The sequence below is a fragment of the Portunus trituberculatus genome, chromosome 46, assembly GCF_017591435.1.
Source record: "Portunus trituberculatus isolate SZX2019 chromosome 46, ASM1759143v1, whole genome shotgun sequence".
NCBI lineage: Eukaryota > Metazoa > Arthropoda > Malacostraca > Decapoda > Portunidae > Portunus > Portunus trituberculatus.
This window is the reverse complement of record NC_059300.1, coordinates 14,024,960-14,040,984: the sequence shown is the minus strand read 5'-3', so window position 1 is coordinate 14,040,984 and position 16,025 is coordinate 14,024,960. Positions and strand designations below refer to the sequence as shown.

Below are 16,025 nucleotides of genomic sequence, written 5' to 3'. Positions count from 1 at the left end.
TTCTTTTCGTCTCTGATCTCTGCTATATTTTCTTTTTTATTTGGCGTCATTTTCAGGTCCAGTCTCTTTCTTATTTTTTTTGTCTCTGATCTCTGCTATATTTTCTTTTTTATTTGGCGTCATTTTCAGGTCCGCAAGTACATTCAAATGCCGCCACCAGTCCACAAGGGTGTTGACTTTCAGACCGACTGTGTTCACTGTGGTCAGGCCACCAAGGGACCACAGTGCCTATATTGTCGCCGTTTCTCTTTCAATTGTTCCATCTGTCATGTGGCTGTTAAAGGTGAGCTTACAGTAATATATCAGCACAGAACAATATCAGTTATTTCACAATCCTCTTTTTGCTTTATAACTCTGCACAGTTTCGTATCATCTGCAAACAGATTTATGTAGCTGTTCACTCCTGGCATGTCGTTAATATAAATGAGGAAAAGTATTGGTGCCAATACTGACCCCTGTGGTAGTCTGCTTTCTACTGCTCTCCACTTGGACTTCATATCTTTAACTACTGTCCTTATTTCTCTCCCCCTCAAATAATTTTCTATCCATCAATGTGCTTCCTTTTAAGCCACCCTTCTCCTCTAACTTCCATAGTAATCTTGCATGTGGCACTTTGTCAAACGCCTTTTTTAAATCCAAATAAATACAGTCAACCCATCCCTCTCTCTCTTGTACTCTATCAACTATTCTAGAATAGAAACTCAATAAATAAGTTACACACGACTGTCTTTTTCTAAAACCAAATTGGTTATTTGATATTAATTTTTTGTCTTCAAGGAACTCGATCCATTGTTTCATTATTATTCTTTCACACATCTTGCATATTACACTAGTTAGTGATACCAGTCTGTAATTTAAAGGTTCTTCCTTCCTTCCGCTCTTATATATATGGGAACCACCTCAGCTCTTTTCCATTCTACTGGTACTGTTCCATTTTCTATTGAGCATTTTATGATGATGTATATAGGACTTGCTAGTTCTTCCCTACATTCTTTCAGTATTCTGCCTGAGACTTCATCTGGTCCCATTGCCTTCTCTTCATCCAGTTCCTTCATTAACTCTTTTATTTCAAGCTTGGTTACTTTAATATCTTTCAAATAGATTGTCCCTCTATTACCCTGTGGCCTTTCAAATTTGGATTCCTTAGTAAAGACCTCCTGGAATTTATTATTTAATAGTTCTGCCATACTTTTTGGGTCTTCCACCATCCCATTCTCTCCTTTTAACCTTTGTATTGTTTCTTTTTGCCTAATTTTTCCATTTATGTGTGTGTGTGTGTGTGTGTGTGTGTGTGTGTGTGTGTGTGTGTGTGTGTATGTGTATGAGAGAGAGAGAGAGAGAGAGAGAGAGAGAGAGAGAGAGAGAGAGAATAACAGTGCATACACTCATGGTTGTTATGGGGCCATTTATTATTGCATAAATATTTTGTATGTTGTTGTAGGTGCCAGCAACTTCTGTGTGGTGTGTGGTCACGGGGGCCATGCTTACCACATCCTGGACTGGTTTCGTGATCATTCTAAGTGTCCTACTGGTTGTGGCTGTGACTGTATTCAGGAAATGGATCACCTCTTCAAATGATCATCATAGGTATGCTCCCTAATTATTGTAATATTTTTTTCTTTTGCATACCTTGTATGTATGTATGTACTCATGTATTCATTAGAGCCAGTAAATCTCTTTACCTCCAGGCCTCAGTGTGAATAGGATAGTGGCAGCAAATCCTTTGGGCAAGTTTTTCCTAGTTTTTGACATTACTTCAGTATTGTAAGTATTGAACTAATTTTACATTTATTGAAGAAAAATTGTTTTTCACAGTAATTGATGTTTGTTAATAGCACCATTAGCCAATGTGGTGATGGATTGATGCCTATAAATTGAATAGAAATCAACATATTAGCTATTGAATTACATATTCACTTTAACATTAGGAGCTTTGCCAAATCCAAGGCAAACTGGAGATGTGATAGGGACAGGCAGTTGTGTGTCTCTCAAATACTGATCACTGGTATTATTATTATTATTATTATTATTATTATTATTATTATTATTATTATTATTATTATTATTATCATCATCATTATTATTATTAATATTATATTATTACATTTTGTACAGTGACCACTATTGGGGACATTTGCACTTAGGTCTAAAAATAATGATTAAGACTTGTTGAGTTGAATGTCACTTCTCATCTCTTGGAAAGAATCTGATGCTTGGGTTCTCATTGTGCTTTCAGAAATCTATTACAGATTTAAGAACTTGTATACAGAAATTATATATTTTGACTGTGCAATTTATGAATAGTCTTTATATTTTTATTAAGGTGAGCAAGAATTGCCAACTTAGCTTATTCACAGTGACTGTGATAATGTATTTGTAATTATTTGTGAATAAAGCGAGCAGACCTGCAGTGTTACCTTTCTTTTCAAATTTATTTATTTTTCTATTTATTCTCTGTCCATGAAAATTATTGAGTTGCGATGTAGAAGAGAGAGAGAGAGAGAGAGAGAGAGAGAGAGCTGGAAAGCTTATGTGAAGGGTCGCTGCCACACACACACACACACACACACTGCGATCGGAGATAACCCGCGTGCCGCCTCTTTCTGACAGCCAAGGGTGCTTGTGGCTGCTCCTTTGGTCCCGCGACCCTCCAGCCTCACGGGTCCGCCTTTTGTTTCATAACGGCTCTGGAAGTGTGTGGTCTTGCTGCTGGAACAATTGGGGCAGGGCTCCAGGGCACTCAGGGCGTCCGTCTCTGTGTGTGTTCCTATGGAGTAGCTGTGTCCTAAGATAACGCGTCGCCCCGCCCCACTCATCCACTGTATGCTCCCTTATCAACACTTATCGCTCACCTTCTCTTTCACATTTTCTTTTCAACGCTTCTGACATTAAACCACTCTCAATACCTGAACCAGGTGGTGTTTATTCAGGGCCGTTTCTAGCTATAGGCTGACTAAGCGATTGCCTAGGGACCCCAAGCCACCAGGGGACCCCTAGGGTAGCGTGGAAAATTTAAACTTCCCAAGCCATCCGGCACCCAGGGGCCCCAATGAAAAGTTGAAATTTCCCTTTGGAAATTTTTATTTTATTTTCATATTTTAAATTAGCAAATTTGAAGATTTTATCATGTGCGCCTTATATAATGTGTGTACTTATGACAATAATTCATTTATTAGCATTTGTGTAATCAATTGCAATTGTTTGCACTACAAATTTCTGTAATAATGTGAATCATTAGTTGTTTTTCTGGCAAGTGTGTGACTGTGATGTTATGTAAGCATTATTCCAAGTGTTATTTTCTTTATCATTTTTGCATTTTGAAATAAATGTGAAGTGTAATAGTTTCTTGCATCTTTGTAGATCATCTAAAGGGCTAGGAATCGCTTCATCACAGTTTGACAGGCCCCTCAGGGATACATGAAATACATACCTACCTATCTATCTAGGGCCTCCCAAACAGCATCTTGCCTATAGGCCCACACAAAGCTAGAAACGGCCCTGTTTATTTATTTGTATATATTATTAATTTACTAACTAATAAAATTCATGAGGCACACATGACTTCCTTGAAGCTCTCTGTACCGTAGCCGTTTCTAAGGGTTTTCTCAACAACGCTGCGAAACATTCTTCTGTGTGCTGGTAAGTGCCATTCTGTCCCAGGAAAAGTTAAGTCACAGTCTCCTTGGCGTTATGGTCACGGATTTAGAAGAGCACGGAGTGTTTCACAGAGCTTCTCATCTCTCCATGCAGTGCTCAACCATCTCATTAATGGGAAGCATACTCCTTGTGCGCTACTCATTCCTTTACTACCTGGAAGGGGGCTGGGTGGCCTAGTTGGTTAAGACAGTTCGTGTTCGAATCTTAGCCAAACCTAGTTGCCCGTTGGGAGATGTATAGCGTTCTCCTGTTAACCGTAGCGGTGCCATATGATCTGAACTGTTGCGGCGTCTAATGGAATCATTTCCATTTTTACTTACCAGAATGACGGGCGTGACTACAACAACGACCAAATTCCAGTGACAGACAGAAATGTCTCCCGGGCCATGCAAAGGGACGGGGATGAAGCAGTGCTATTACCCACCGACAGGAGGGGACTTGGCTTCCCTCACGAGTTGGGTCGATATTAAAGAAACAATGGAAGGTGGAAGTGCTTCTGGTATATAATCGTAATGTTCTCGTATTATTTCAGCTTGGTGACAGTGTCCCACCAACGCGGTATTGTAACGCTTTGACAGGTTGAAATAATTTGATTAGTTATGATCAAAATTGTGAATCAATGCCAATTGATAAAAAAAAATCTGGAATTCTGAGACTTTTCTATGTTATATACTTTTATAGAGATTATGTTATAATTTGTACGATCTTTTTGTACCTATTAGTTGTGTATACAGTTATTTCAGATTCTACTGAAATGAGATCGTTCATCAGTATTTGTGCTGAAATGCTACGTTCACTATGACATTATTGTGTGTACATATATATTCACTAAGACCTGATCACGAGCGGATCCACAACCACTGGCTCACAGTGCGAGCTCAACGGAGCTCATTATCACTGATCTTCTGCTAAGAGTGTGACTTCACACACCACACAACCCATCCTCCTCCTGGTCAGAGTCCGCTTGCCTACGGAAAAATCCTAATAGTGACCTACTCCAAGTGAAATTCTAACCTATAAACCTATGCCAATCATGGCGGCTAACACACTTTTATCACTGAGGCGCTACAAGGCAGTGTGTGTGTGTGTGTGTGTGTGTGTGTGTGTGTGTGTGTATATTTACCTAGTTGTAGTTTTACAGGGCCTGGGCTTTATGCTCGTGTGGCCCCGTCTCCATATCTACACTTACCCAATCTTACTTTAAAAGTATGCACACTCGTTGCAGACACTACTTCTTCATTCAAACTGTTCTACATCTCAATACATCTTTGCGGGAAACTATACTTTTTAATATCTCTTACACATCTTCCCTTTCTCAGCTTCTTACTATGCGATCTTGTGCTTCGACTGGCGTATTCTTCTCTCAGGATCAGATACTCATTGTCCACTTTGTCCATTCCGTTTATCAATTTATAAACTTGTATGAGATCCCCTCTCTCCCTTCTCTGTTCCAATGTTGGAAGATCCATAGCCTTTAGTCTCTCCTAATATGTCATCCCTTCAAGTTCTGGGACCATTCTTGTAGCCATTTTTTGTAGTCTCTCCAGCTTCCTTATGTGTTTCTTTTTGTGAGGGTTTATTATTTCTACCTTTGCTGATGAGTGACACACACACACACACACACACACACACACACACACACACACACACACACAGTGAAAGCCCACCTCACCCATGCACCTGCCTCTTAAATATGTTGGGTTGATAAATGGATGGCACTCCTTGACAGCACGCGCTCCGCCATCACGCGCACACACTGGCATCACAAGGCTGCTAAATGGCCAGTCAGTTGAGCGATAGACTGCATAGCCCCACTTACCGCCACCCTCAAAATTACGATGAAATGAAGTATAGCCACCGAGACGAATCGCAGAGCGGGAACGATGCAAGGGATGAACGGAGGCAGTGAGGGATGGAAGGGAAGGAGGGAGGCAAGAGGTTGGATTGGGACGATGCCAATTCTTATGACTGAGTGTTTTTATTATGGCAATACGGCAAATACGAGGCTCCGTGGTCACTCAGGAATCGTTTTCACTGCTTTGTGACCCGGTACGAGTATGCCGCTCTGCTCTCCTGCCGCCAGCCTTCCCTAATCCGGCACCCACATACCCCACAGCTTTTTACGCAACTCCCCCCCCGCCAATCCTTCCTCTCTCTCTCTCTCTCTCTCTCTCTCTCTCTCTCTCTCTCTCTCTCTCTCCGGACTCGGGGAGTTGTATATCCACATTCACTTAAGCTTGGTTCACACGTACCAGATTTTACGTAAGTAGAGTTTCCGACTCAAAATCGGTGTCTAGCGACTGGAGAAAGCATCTCAAAACAAACCGATTTGCGACTTTATTTACGTCGTGACGTCACGGAGTAAGCTTTGAAAATGTGGTCTCAGGTATAGAGAAGATGTTAGAGTTGGACAGGGAAAAGAACACACCTGGAACCACAGAAATGAATTATACGGTAAAAAAGAAAAGAAAAAAAAAAAAAGCTTGCGCAAATCGTCATTTGACGAAATAGCTGCCACTTAAGAACTGTTTCCCTCAATGCAGGGTGTTGTTGGAAGTGAGGATTGAAGACTTGTCAGGATTTAATTTGATCGAGATTGTGCATAGTCGATCTTCTTAAGATGAACTATTTTCTTATGAGAAATATAGGCTAATTTAGAGTGCAGTAGACACTCCTTTCTTTCCTTCTATTTAGCCAGGGACGTATTCACGCATTTTCTTTTTTGTTGACTCTTCTGGTACTCCAAGAGAAGAGCAACCACAGCTTCAGCATCATCACTGTAGGAAGATATCTTGCGCGGTTAACTGTTTGTTTACATTCACTTCCCGCCAAGACACCAACTAGTCGACACTTTCCGACTAGAAGGGATGAGTCGTAAAATTTCAGTCGCAAATTGGCACGTGTGAACCCGCCTTATTACAGTACAATTCAATACACATTCAGGACAAAAGGATGAACATTAGGTGAAAGTAACTTGAAATTTTCAAAATAAGCAGCATAAACCTTAGCAATCCATTCTCATAAATGGACAGTAAGAGGAAATTAATTCATTGCAGGTTTTGCTTCTCCTTGATGATCCTGGTCCTTTCCCCGGCCGCCCTCCCACATCCCCGGCGCGCCATGTACTGGAATATTGCCTCGCGACACCAAGACATTGTTTTGTGTAATGTAAGCTGACAAAGCCTTACAGAAAATAGTTATCAAATTACTAATTGAATTTCTTGTTGGGTCAGTGAATGAAATGTATAGATAACAAACCAATACAGTGTTTGCTAAGTGCTACTTTTTAAACACACATGGCAACTCCTTGCCTCAGACACTCGCTCATCAGTCACCACTGAGTGACAGTTGACATTTTGACATCCGTGATAAGTCTCGCTATCAGCTGACTCCCAAAGTCACGTGAGTATTTCGTTACATGAAGATTCTTCTCATATTCAGTAACATTCATTATTTTGTCATGATAATCCTGTGAGGACATTCATGGATGGTATTCCTGTGAAGACATCATTCTATGACATGCTATTCATTCTGTGATGGGAAGGCAGCTCAAGTCAGTGTCGTGTAAATGGCAACTCAAAGCCCAACCATCACCACAACAATGCAAATACAGATACATAAAAAGAGGCAAAATTCACACAACAAAACGGCTTGACATCACCTACAAAGAATATGGTGTTACTTAAGGCGGTGTCACACTAGCACTTTTTCCGTCGTTTTTCAGAAAATCGACAATATTTTGGCTGCGGCCTGTCACACACAAACGGTGTTACGTCGTCACTTTCCGTCGTCACTTCCCGCCAACACAAACCGACAAATTAATGTAAACAAACATGGAGGCCACGCTGCGGCAAAGATACGCAGCTCTGAACATAATATTGTGTATTACGAAAGTTAGACGAGCTAAACAAGCCAAAAAGCATGCATGGATGCGTTCATGGTTAGTGGTAGAACCAATGCACGTAGAAGCAGATTGAGGAGACGCGGCAAGTCTTGTGGTCTTGGTCTTGGTATGTAAACAAAGGCCGAAAATTTGCAGACGGAAACGATCCCTATCGTCTGACAAATTCATGCGATAAGTTCATGCGGAACGTTGAAAAATAGACGGAAATCGCATTAATCGACGGAAAAAGTGCTAGTGTGACACCGCCTTTAAAGGAACGTTTACAGAAGTGGCGCGGACACCGGGCTGTCATCGTAAAGCGAGTGAGTTGTCATGTATGTTTAAAGGGTACAGTAATACTGTACTGGTTTATTATTTCTAAATTTTATTCACTGAGCCATCAAGAAATTTAATTAGAAATTTGTTGTTTACTTTAGCTACGGCTCTGACCGCGCACATTACAGAAAACAATGAGGTCTTCATGTCGTGAGCCAATATTCCAGTAGGTAGCGCGCCTGGGAGGTGGCAGGGGGGGTGGGAGATTACGGCGGACCACCAAGGGGGAGCAAAATTCGCTCTACAAAACTTCTATGTTTATTTCTCGCAAAGTAAAGCAAAATACAACATATGTGTATAGAGTATTTTTGACTCGAAATTATTTAACTATAGCACCCCACCTTGCCTTTTACATACATTCCATTCTGCCAACTGTTTCACACTGATATCATTGCTATGCTCCCAGACATTAGATAGGCTATACTCTTATATGTGAATGCACTCCAGCCATCCACTTGTGTACTCCATCCCATATCAACTCCTTTCGCTATGAATTTCATACACCCTGTCCATGTACAAAATTGAGGTAGCCTGTGATCTTTTAAAGTGCAAGGGACCTTCACTTCATCATCCATATAAGTATGCTTTCACTTACTCCATAATGCTTCTCATGAAGTGATGATGAACGAACAATTGTGAACATGCTATTATTCCCCGATCATGCGTTAGATTTCCACTCAAGAGCTTGAACTACAACACACACACACACACACACACACACACACACACACACACACACACACACACACACACACACACACACACACACACACACACACATGGTTCCAGAATTTGAAGGGATGACATATGAGGAGAGACTAAAGGCTATGGATCTACCACACCCTGGAACAAAGAAGGGAGAGAGGAGACCTGATACAAGTTTATAAATTGATCAACGGAATGGACCAAGTGGATAATGAGAAACTGATCCTAAGAGAAGAATATGACATCCGAAGCACAAGATCGCATAGTAAAAAGCTGAGAAAAAGATGTCTGAGAGATATTAAAAAATATAGTTTCCTGCAGAGATGTATTGAGACGTGGAACAGTTTAAATGAAGAAGTAGTGTCTGCAACGAGTGTGCATACTTTTAAAGTAAGATTGGATAAGTGTAGATATGGAGACGGGGCCACACGAGCATAAAGCCCAGGCCCTGTAAAACTACAACTAGGTAAATACACACACACACACACACACACACACACACACACACACACACACACACACACACACCGCGTAGTGTAGTGGTTAGCACGCTCGACTCACACTCGAGAAGGTCCGGGTTCGGGTCCCGGAGGCGGCGAGGCAAATGGGCAAGCCTCTTAATGTGTAGCCCCTGTTCACCTAGCAGTAAATAGGTACGGGCTGTGACTCGAGGAGTTGTGGCCTCGCTTTCCCGGTGTGTGGAGTGTGTTGTGGTCTCAGTCCTACCCGAAGATCGGTCTATGAGCTTTGAGCTCGCTCCGTAATGGGGAAGACTGGCTGGGTGACCAGCAGGCGACCGAGGTGAATTACACTTGGTCGTTGAGAAAGTTTTAGGTGTTATTTGCCAGGGTGAGGCTTGCACCGTGAAAGCACTATTTAGGATATTTCTATTACGAGTGGACAGGTCACATGACAAGTGGCGTCCCTCTTGAGCTCGGAAATCAGGCTTGGTGACGTGGGTAAGTCACCATCTATGGTTAGATGACTATTTTAGCCTGCATCGAAATTCCCCCTTCGCCCCCCCCCCCCAGTAATTTTTTTTCTTTGATTGCACGCACACGTATATACACATACTCATACTTTGTTACTGATCACTATTTTGTTGTTGTTGTTATATGACTAAATGGGGGATAGAAGTGGTGGGTGACGGGCCTATGGTGTGGTACTGTATATACCAGTGTTATAGGGCTGAATCTGTAATGAGAGCTGCTGTTATGAAGGAATATGTAGGTAATGTATGCAGCAACAGCATCAGCATCGGCGATGAGCAGCACTCATTGACGCAGTGATCCTGTGGTCCATCAGTTATCTCTTCCACCAGCAACACTCGGCCATAGCGGGAAGCCGGCCTCACCGTCTTGTAAATATCCCTTCCTCCCTGAAGACGGCAGAGCTCCGTCGCGGGAGTACAAAGGGCGAGCCAAGGAGGGCGTCACCGCAGGGAGCCACGGGTCTGAGTTAGCGGGGGCGGTTTTGGCCTTTGTGACTTCATTGGCGGTTCGTTGAGGTGTATGGCTCCGTCTGGGACTTATGACCGCGACTGCCCACACCTCTGAGCATTACACGCAGTCAAAAGGCTAATAAATTTGTTTTCAGACTGGGACACAATGCGGGCCGCCTCCAGGGCGAGCTGTTTGCAAGCTGTAAGCTCTGCGCTCTTTCTTTGGACGAGAAATGACGTATGTATGCAGCTTGTCCGATTCTTTGTCCATCGACTTGATACTTTGTTTGCATTAAGATTACACCAGACTATCAAGGTTTAGTTTTAATCAGATCCCGAGACGCCACGAGTAGGTGGTGACAAGCGGTGATGTTGCCTTGCCGTAGTGTGTTCCCGTTATCGCGAAAGCATCTGTACCTAATGCCTGAATGAAGCCGAATCTTGCTGGATAAGGCGACCTATCGGATCAGACAAAAGCGCGGGAAAGTGGTTGGTGGCGAGAGATTAATGGCGTCGTCGTCAATACCATCTAATGGCGGGCGACAGCTGTGTTCGAAACCTTGGTTCCTCTTCCGAGAAGAATTATATCTCGGCAGTAGGCAGTTCACTTGACCAGCGGAGGGATGTGGACGACACGCAGTAATTGGAGGAAGAGCCTGTCCTCAATAGCTGGCCCGTCATAAGTGTGACAGAGGGCGAGAAAGGAGGTTCTGGGAAGGCGAGTTCACTGTGCGTGGTGCTGAACACCGCCTAACATCTTCATCGCGGGCTGCGGGGGGGCGGCACGGCGTCTTAAGATCGACCTGAACATTTTCATAAACGTTCGCCGTGATTTATCCCATTATCTCCTGACTGGGTGGAGGTGGAGGGGGGAGGAAGGGAGGAGGCTGTGATGAATAGCCGGAGTCTTGACCAAAAACTTCTGAAAGAGGTGTGTTAATCCAGTATTTTAGTGTTGCGTAGCGATAAGCACAGTGACGAAGCTCCGCTCGCGTCCTGACAGTGTGTGTGTGTGTGTGTGTGTGTGTGTAAGAGAGAGAGAGAGAGAGGGGTGGTGACGGGTCGAGAATGTAATTAATATGATTCCTCGTAAATTTAGCGTCTTTCAGAAGCGTTTTATGGGCACGACAAACCACCTCCCGCTCGGCGCCTCCTTACGCTGCGTGAAGAAAGGGAAGGGCTAGAGGCTCAACCCGCCGTGCCTTGATTCACGGCCTCTCTTAATTTGTTGCCAACTTACTTTAATTTTTCTGAATATCATAATTTGATGATAACTCACTCCAGCCTCATTTAGGAACCTCCTCACTAACCGCTGGTGAGAGTCGCTGGCGGAGCTGTGACATTCAAAACTGATCTGATGCTGGGATGAATTGACAGTCGCCCTAGTGTGTCACCTAACCGCTCATGCACATATCCTCCGTTTCCCCGCCCCCTTTGCTATCACTGTTGTGAGATGAATATTCAAGGGGGAAAAAATGTGCACTATGCGGTAGGATACAGTACACATTTCAATATTGAGAGAACGTATACTACTGTATTAGGTACATGTGATTTTTATTGTTTTGTTATAGTAATGTGAAGTTGCTTTATTACATTTCTTTGCATGCAGTTTTGGGTGTGATGACATGAGTGTTTGACAAATTGAGTTACTGATTGATATCAGGGTGTGGGATGATAGATATGCCTCATGGAACAGTAGGACTGCTGCGTCTAGGCATGCTGGCTTCTTGCAGCGTGTCTTCTCACATTCCATACCACTGTCCTGTCTCCTGGCCGGACTGACCAAACCTTTCGTGGGTACACACTCTCTCTCTCTCTCTCTCTCTCTCTCTCTCTCTCTCTCTCTCTCTCTCTCTCTCTCTCTCTCTCTCTCTCTCTCTCTCTCTCTCTCTCTCTCTCTCTCTCTCTCTCTCTCTCTCTCTCTCTCTCTCTCTCTCTCTCTCTCTCTCTCTCTCTTTTTTTTTTTTTTTTATTTAAACATAATTTATACAGAAGAACATGTACCCAAAGGCGCACTGTCGTGTGCTACCTATTCTAAGGGTACTACAATCTATTTCTCTACAATATTTACAAGACTTAAAAATAGATAATATACAAGATGGTCAGCATGTAAATGGAGCACTGTTCTTTTCACTTCACTAGCACTATTCACGCACTGCACTACACTGAGTGTCACGTCACAAAGAGTGTCAGAGGAGTTGGCAGTGTCTGTCTCCACTTATGTGCCATCAGTTTGACACTGTGTGTGTTCATCTCCTGGACGTGAGGCACCGCGGCCGTGAACAAGTTCCACATCCTGGAGACGCGTCCTGCGAAGGTGCGTTGATGCTGACACCCGTGGGATCGCGGCACCTCTACGGCGTCACCACCATTGAGCACCGTTCTCGTGCTCCGTGCGGTGACTCTCAGAGGATGACGCAGCCCTGCCAGATGTGGCACTCTTTGCACCTGTGCCTTATGGAACACTACGATTGCCGCCACATCTCTGCGGTGTTCCAGTGAATCAAGAGGACGCTCTCTCTCTCTCTCTCTCTCTCTCTCTCTCTCTCTCTCTCTCTCTCTCTCTCTCTCTCTCTCTCTCTCTCTCTCTCTCTCTCCTCTCTCTCTCTCTCTCTCTCTCTCTCCTCTCTCTCTCTCTCTCTCTCTCTCTCTCTCTCTCTCTCTCTCTCTCTCTCTCTCTCTCTCTCTCTCTCTCTCTCTCTCTCTCTCTCTCTCTCTCTCTCTCTCTCTCTCTCTCTCTCTCTCTCTCTCTCTCTCTCTCTCTCTCTCTCTCTCTCTCTCTCTCTCTCTCTCTCTCTCTCTCTCTCTCTCTCTCTCTCTCTCTCTCTCTCTCTCTCTCTCTCTCTCTCTCTCTCTCTCTCTCTCTCTCTCTCTCTCTCTCTCTCTCTCTCTCTCTCTCTCTCTCTCTCTCTCTCTCTCTCTCTCTCTCTCTCTCTCTCTCTCTCTCTCTCTCTCTCTCTCTCTCTCTCTCTCTCTCTCTCTCTCTCTCTCTCTCTCTCTCTCTCTCTCTCTCTCTCTCTCTCTCTCTCTCTCTCTCTCTCTCTCTCTCTCTCTCTCTCTCTCTCTCTCTCTCTCTCTCTCTCTCTCTCTCTCTCTCTCTCTCTCTCTCTCTCTCTCTCTCTCTCTCTCTCTCTCTCTCTCTCTCTCTCTCTCTCTCTCTCTCTCTCTCTCTCTCTCTCTCTAGGCTCTCTCTCTCTCTCTCTCTCTCTCTCTCTCTCTCTCTCTCTCTCTCTCTCTCTCTCTCTCTCTCTCTCTCTCTCTCTCTCTCTCTCTCTCTCTCTCTCTCTCTCTCTCTCTCTCTCTCTCTCTCTCTCTCTCTCTCTCTCTCTCTCTCTCTCTCTCTCTCTCTCTCTCTCTCTCTCTCTCTCTCTCTCTCTCTCTCTCTCTCTCTCTCTCTCTCTCTCTCTCTCTCTCTCTCTCTCTCTCTCTCTCTCTCTCTCTCTCTCTCTCTCTCTCTCTCTCTCTCTCTCTCTCTCTCTCTCTCTCTCTCTCTCTCTCTCTCTCTCTCTCTCTCTCTCTCTCTCTCTCTCTCTCTCTCTCTCTCTCTCTCTCTCTCTCTCTCTCTCTCTCTCTCTCTCTCTCTCTCTCTCTCTCTCTCTCTCTCTCTCTCTCTCTCTCTCTCTCTCTCTCTCTCTCTCTCTCTCTCTCTCTCTCTCTCTCTCTCCTCTCTCTCTCTCTCTCTCTCTCTCTCTCTCTCTCTCTCTCTCTCTCTCTCTCTCTCTCTCTCTCTCTCTCTCTCTCTCTCTCTCTCTCTCTCTCTCATACCCTGGTCATGGCCAGACCCCCGTGCTGTGTGAAGGTGTGTCCGTGTGTCCTACTAATTAGCAGCTCACCGGCGCGCCTGTTTTACTGCAGGCATCGTCTCTTGCCTGACTTTACTTTTTACCTCCATCATCACATCAAGAACTCGTATACCACTGCAAAGAACCCAACCTGTTATTTCCATTTTTGTGCTTAAGGTAACTAACTATATTTGGACCCCAAAAGGGCGTAATGTTGAAGGGATCAGCAGTTCAGTGTGCTGGAACCGCAACCTGGTCACCGCCGCGCCCAACTACTAATTTCCTTGGACAGATGTGCAGAACAGGGGTGCTCGTTTGGGGCTGCTCCGCCCACACCACCTCTACCAAACTGCTGCGTCTGGCGGCTCTGAAAGAGCTTACACCTAACACCGAGGAGTAAGCGAATGCCTTACCTCTCCCATCGACACACACACACACACACACACACACACACACACACACACACACACACACACACACACACACACACACACATGGGCTTAAATGTTTGTCCGAGGAGTCATCTTTGAGTACATAGCAGTTCTTCACCTTCTAATTGTTGCACGTTCTATACAAATTGTCCCTGAGCGGCGGACATGACGGAGCCCAATCCAGATGACACTTGATCCCAGGAGACCAATCCGGAGAGTGATGGTGACCTGACTAGGAAAAAGGCAGAGGAGGAAAATATTTCCTCCTTGCAGTTTTCTTTATCTTTCTTTTTATTTTTTTTCTTTTCTGTGCGAGATGACAGTGGCTGGTATTCACCGTGGGCTGTGGTGTGACTTTGTATACCTCAGTGTGACCTAAAGTGATGAATAGTGATCCAGTGTGACCCAGTGAGATCATCCCTTGGGAGGCGAGATCACTACTAGAGGATGGCAAGTGATTGATTGGTGCGACCCAGAGAGAGAGAGAGAGAGAGAGAATTTTGTATGGTTAAAAAACAGCAATCATTAATCTCTTTAAATTTCCTTCCTCACTGCTCTTTTCTTCCGTCCCTCTATGCATCCCTGCTCCATCCCTTCTTCCTCATCCTGACCATCCCTCCTTCTCTCCCTGTGTTCCTTTCCATTCCTCTCAGCCCCCCTACCCTTTTCCTTCACTCGATAGAGACATCATCTACTGACCTGACGGAACCCAAGACCACGCTAATGACACCAACAAAATACATGGCCCTCCTCCTCCTCCTCCTCCTCTTCCTCCTCCTCCTCCTCCTCCTCCTCCTCCTCCTCCTCCTCCTCCTCCTCCTCCTCCTCCTCCTCCTCCTCCTCCTCCTCCTCCTCCACCTCCTCCTCCTCCTCCTCCTCCTCCTCCTCCTCCTTGAAGTATAGATAATAGATATCGAGAAATGGATAGAGATGATGAAAAGGGTGTTTAGATATATATATATATATATAGAAAAAAAATTGTGTATATATTTTTTGATATATTATCAGGTTTCACTTCCTCGAATCCCTATTGTGCACATGTCCATCTTCCTGTTGCAAGAATTAACCCTTATTTCCAGTCTTTCAGCCTTTTTCCTGGTAAACTCTGCAAGGACCTTCCTGTGTGTTGCTTTATTTCCTCTTGGCTATGCGAGTATATATGATTAGCGCTTTTAACTCCTTCAACACCATGACGTGCTTTCATATTCATTCTACTTACTTTTGGTGATTTTATACAGCTTCAGAAACTCATGTGAAGGATTAGAATAGTGAAGACTGCTGCCATTGATCTTCTGACCTCCATAGTCCCTTTCTAATGTCAATAAAATGGTCTAACCTTACACAAAACTCAAGGTAAAAATGTTTCCCAGTACTGAAGCGGTTAACCGATTCAGTACTTGCGATGCATTTTTCACCACGGGTATGATTAATTATTTTATTGAGAAGATGAGGGGGTTTATGGAGGTCAGAAGATTAATGATCCAGAGTTTTCACTATTTTCATCTATACATAAGTTTCCGAAGCTGTGTAAAATTGGCTAATAGTAACCAGAATGAATACGAAAACGTGTCATGGTATTGAAGGGGTTAAGAGGAGATTTCAAGACAGTAGACGATGTAACTTTGTCGCTTGCACTGTTTTCTGTAGGGAGTAGCACCTTCAGTGAGCGTTTTTTTTTTTATCTATTTTTTTTTTTTTTGGTGTTTATGTTGCTCTCTGCCAGTGTTGACATGAGCATCAGTGCAGTGCGTGGGTTGCCCGCCACCGTGATGGTCTGCACACGAGAACCC

General features: G+C 44.1%; 1 protein-coding gene across 8 annotated transcripts in view; it reads left to right on the top strand.

Annotated features, from left to right (window-relative positions):
- Positions 1 to 16,025, top strand: part of LOC123520101 (GATOR complex protein WDR59-like) — a 119,525-nt gene that overhangs the window by 100,613 nt on the left and 2,887 nt on the right. For 4 of the 8 annotated variants that reach the window (XM_045282021.1, XM_045282020.1, XM_045282013.1 and 1 more), the window contains 2 exons: positions 130 to 283; positions 1,442 to 2,410. In XM_045282021.1, coding sequence (XP_045137956.1) covers positions 130 to 283; positions 1,442 to 1,578 — 291 coding nt within the window. In that variant the 3' untranslated portion in view covers positions 1,579 to 2,410. Of the gene's footprint in view, positions 1 to 129; positions 284 to 1,441; positions 2,411 to 3,980; positions 4,039 to 16,025 lie in introns of those variants that run through there. The other 4 variants (XM_045282014.1, XM_045282016.1, XM_045282019.1 and 1 more) reach the window with 4 other exon arrangements.